At 50.3% G+C, this 4,445-nt stretch overlaps 1 protein-coding gene across 1 annotated transcript in view; it reads right to left on the reverse strand.

Annotated features, from left to right (window-relative positions):
• Positions 1–2,616: 2,616 nt before the first annotated feature.
• The window catches only part of ZNF598 (zinc finger protein 598), an 8,813-nt gene continuing 6,984 nt past the window's right edge, over positions 2,617–4,445 (reverse strand). The window contains exons 10-12 of the mRNA XM_014539990.1: positions 3,922–4,066; positions 3,667–3,817; positions 2,617–3,567 (exon numbers count right to left, since the gene is read on the reverse strand). Of these exons, the coding sequence (XP_014395476.1) occupies positions 3,214–3,567; positions 3,667–3,817; positions 3,922–4,066 (650 nt within the window). The 3' untranslated portion in view covers positions 2,617–3,213. The remainder of the gene's footprint in view (positions 3,568–3,666; positions 3,818–3,921; positions 4,067–4,445) is intronic.

Raw genomic sequence — 4,445 nt, forward strand, 5'->3', positions numbered from 1 at the left:
GCGGAGGGGGGGTGGGCGGGGGGAAGGAACCAATGGTTGGTCGGCAGGCCCTGATTAGGCAATTGGGGTCTGCAGGCTGGGGGCAGCTCCTGTGTTGAGCGTTGGCCCCCTGGTGGTCAGTGTGCATCATAGTAACCAGTCATTTTGCTGTTTGGTCTATTTGCATATTACTCTTTTATTATATAGGATTGTTTTTAGAGAAAGAGGGAGAGTGATAGAGATAGAAACATGGATGAGAAAAACATCGATTGGCTGCCTCCTGCACATCCCCTACTGAGGACCAAGCCCAAAACCCAGTCATGTGTCCTGACCTGGAATCAAACTGGGGACCTCTTGGTGCATGGGTCAATGCTCAACCATTGGGCCACACTGGCCAGGCCCCAAGTTCTTTTTTTAAAATATATTTTTTTATTGATTTCAGAGAGGGAGAGGGAGAGACAGAAACATCAATGATGAGAATCATTGACCGATTGCCTTCTGCACACCCCCTTACTGGGGATTGAACCCACAACCCAGGCATGTGCTCTTGACTGGAATCGAACCCAGGACCCTTCAGTCCACAGGCTGACGCACTATCCACTGAGCCAAACGAGCTAGGGCTGAAGTTCTTGAAAGATAGTTTTACTGGGTATATAAATGTTGTCATTTTCCTTAGAACTTTAAAAGTATTTCTCTAGTATTTTTTAGGATCTTATGCTGCTGAGAGCAGTGATAACAGTACAATTTGCATTCCTTTGTAGGTTATGTTATTTTAGTAAATTTTTTTCTAAGTTGTCTCTTTAAACATTTTTTTAAGATGTGGCTTAAAAAAATTATTCTTAGTGTTTGTTTGTATTTTTCTATTTCTTCAATGTGTGGGGAAAAGTCATGATTCTCCAATGGCCTCTTCTCACCACCTTCGGCTCCTGGGACTCATCAGGTGTATCATGCAGCTTCCAGAGCCACATTGCATGACCAGTTGTCCTTTGGAGGTTTCCCCAGCTTGGTCTTGTTTACTTTTAAAAAATATATATTTTTGATTTCAGAGAGGAAAGGAGAGGGAGATAGAAACACCGTGGTTAGAGAGAATCATTGATCTGCTGCCTCCTGCACACCCGCTACTGGGGATCAATCAAGCCTATAACCGCTTGTGCCCTGACTGGGAATCAAACCGTGACCTTCTGGTTCATAGGTCGATGCTCAACCACCAAGCCACACCAGCTAGGCAGTCTTGTTTACGTTTGAGCCTATTTTTATGTCAGGTTTTCATTTCTAAGATTTTTAATTAGTTAGTAACCTCCTGGTTAAGTGAAGCAGTTAAGATCCATCTCTGGAGCTGGAATGCTGGCTTTGCCACATTCAAGCTTGGTCATCTTAGGCAAGTCTCTTAATTTGTCTGTGCCTTGGGTTCCCCTCTATAAAAGGATAATAGTTCCCATCACATAGGGTGGGGTGATAACATGTGTAAATACATGTTAATACTTGTAAGGAGCCCAAAGCAGTGCTTTTCACATAGCCAGAATTAAAGTGTCACCTAGTATTCTTATAGGTTTTGCTTAAGAATAGGTATTTTTGCCCTAGCTGGTTTGGCTCAGTGGATAGAGCGTTGGCCTGCAGACTGAAGGGTTCTGGGTTCAATTCCAGTCAAGGGCACATGCCCGGATTGCAGGCTCCATCCCCAGTAGGGGGCATGCAGGAGGCAGCCGATCAATGATTATCTCTCATCGTTGATGTTTCTCTCTCTCTTCCTCTCTGAAATTAATAAAAATATATTTTTAAAAAAGAATAGGTATTTTCAATATTGTTAACATGATATCCAGTTTCCACATTGCTCTTCTGTGGGGTTGGTTGTACTCAGGTCTGCAACGAGGGCACTAGGAGACGCTTGTGTGTGGTGGGAAGTGGTGGCCTCTGATGCATGGCCCTCACCTAGAAACACTGCTCGTCCCAGCCCTGGGCGGACAAGCAATACCATCCACATCCTCAGGCCAGGCAGGCAGTGGTGATGCAGCCATGTGGCTCTGGCCTGGCTCCTCTGCAGGCCACTGACTTTGGCCTTCGTACTGTTGGCGCCCCCTTCTGCTTTTAGAAAGGCATCTCCATTTTTTCTCACTTAAAGACATTTCCTTTGCCTTATTGGAATGTGTTTAGATCTTTTCCCTTTCTATATGTGTTTGGGACAGAAAAGGGAGATTTCAGTACGTGTCTGGTCCCCATCCAAAATATCACAAATTACTTTCTCACAGTATTTCAGTTGTGCCCCTCCCCCATTTCTAAATTGTTGAAGTTCACCTTTAGTAGCTCTTTTACCCTGTGTTTTTTTCCCACCCATCTTTGCATGTAAACCCAGTGTCTGTATGCCTCTCACGTTCTGGAAGTACAGGTTTACTGGGTGCAAAGTTCAGTTGTCAAGCATGTCATGGCTGTGTCTATTCCTGAAAGGTTTGGGCAGTGCTCGGCCTCCAGAAATGCGGCCTCCTGTTGGCTTCTGCTTCCTGTAAGGAAAGCGCAGCTGCCCAGCTCTCCCCACAGACCTTCTTCTTCTGGCTGACCACCTGAGCTGTCACATGTAGACCCAGAGTTCCCCTCACTACTGAGTGACCTCAGAAGGCAGAGAAGCTCAGAATGCCAGCTATGTGCATTATTGCAAAATAAATTTATTTAAAGATAAACTGTTTTATAAAAGGTCAGAAGCAATTTGAGATCCCAGATTCAGCTTCTCGTAGAAAGATTTAACTTCAAGTAGCACAATTTTGTGTCTGCTTTTAATCCTGAACACTCTTGAATCATGAAAGAGCCAACTGTTTACACAACACACTCAATGTTCTACTCCTGCACCAGTGGACCCACAGCTTCAGGCTTGGGGGGCAAAGTGCTGCAGCCCTCAGGCTCAGGAGGTCCCAGATTGGGCCACTGTGGCCACTGCCTCTGACAACATGGACAAGTCCCAGCATCCTGGCCCTTTCTTCCCCTGGCACCTTCCAAAATCATGAGATATAAACCAAGACTGGCCCACCACTGAGGCAGGGGTATCTGCCCAGTTCCCAGCAGGAAACCTGCCTAACTGTGCGGATATGAAGTGGGCTGTCCTTGTGACCCCTGGTGGGCCGGCCAACCAAAGGGCCTGAGCAGGTGGTCTCAACAGGGCCTTCCCTGGCTGCCTGTCAGCCCAGGAGGAAGAGCAGGGACAAAGGAGGCTCATGGTTGTGGCCACTCCGGCCCACACAGCGGGAGCTATGTGAGGGTCCTGGCAACAGCTTGCAGGGAGGGGAAGTCGTCATCCCGGGCAGTGTGCAGAGCCTGGTGGCTGCGGAAGTCACCATTTGCGAGAACCTGCTGGCAGGTGGGGCACACACAGCAGTCCAGGTCTGCCTGCTGGGTGCTGGCTTGCCATGCATTCTTCTTATTCTTCTTGGCCTTGGTGCCAGGCAGCCTCTCCTGGCCTCGAAAGTCCGTGTGTGCAGACAGCAACTCCTGCTGCTTGGCTGTGTCGGGCAGGAGCACCAGCAGCTCATTGAAGATCTTCTGAAAGTTCTCCCCAAGCAGGTCCCGACAGCTCTTATAATACTGGGCTGCGGAGATCACGCCCTGCCACCGAGAGCCAGACCCAGTCACCCCTGGCCCAGGCCTAGGCCCCAGGTGGCAGGCTGTACTCCCACCCCCGCCGCCTCCCTCCACCAGCCTGACCTGTCGAAATTCTCCTGAGTGACTTTTGAATTCGCTGAAGCGGGCTTCGTCACTCTGCAGAAAGTCCTTGATGGACTGGATGAGCTGCAGGTTCCTCTCCCGGAAGTTCTCGGGGACAAGGTAGGCCCGGGGTGCTGGTGTCAGCCTGGGTCTGGAGGTCAGGAGATAGAGGCTTCAGTCTTTGGGGTGGCTGAAAGTGAGGGCACTCTCCCCTGGCCCCTAAGGGCAGGAGGCCAGGCAGCCTGCCACACTTACGCTTTTGTGGTGGTGGTAGTGCTGGGGACGCAGGCTGGGTGGGGGCTGGGCAGGCCGGAGAAGCCAGGGGGTGGCTTGCTGACTTGCACTAGACCTGGCGGAGGTGGGGGTGGAGTGCCCTTTAGGAGCACCACAGTGCTGAAGCCTGCGGGGGTGGCACACCAAGACCCAGGTAATGACCCTCAGTGGCCAGGAACTGCCAGGCCTTGTTCCTCGCATCCCACAGGCTGCCCAGCTCACCCAGGTCAGGCTCCTATCCACAGACCACACCTCCCCTGAAGAGCAGGCTCAGAGCCTGATGATGCCCAGGGCCAGCACACATGGTGCGCTGCCTTGTAGCAAATGCCGGCCTAAGTTAACTCATTTGCCCCTGTCTTGAGAGGGTGCCAGGATTGCTCAATTTTACATGGAGAAAAGGGACACAGAGGTTAAATGGCGGACCAGTGTCACGCTCATCACAGATGAAGCATCTGCATCCCGAGTTACACTGTGCTTCCGAGACAGCTGAAAACCACTGCACAGCC

The sequence above is a fragment of the Myotis brandtii genome, unplaced genomic scaffold, assembly GCF_000412655.1.
Source record: "Myotis brandtii unplaced genomic scaffold, ASM41265v1 scaffold233, whole genome shotgun sequence".
In the NCBI taxonomy this organism is placed as follows: Eukaryota; Metazoa; Chordata; class Mammalia; order Chiroptera; family Vespertilionidae; genus Myotis; species Myotis brandtii.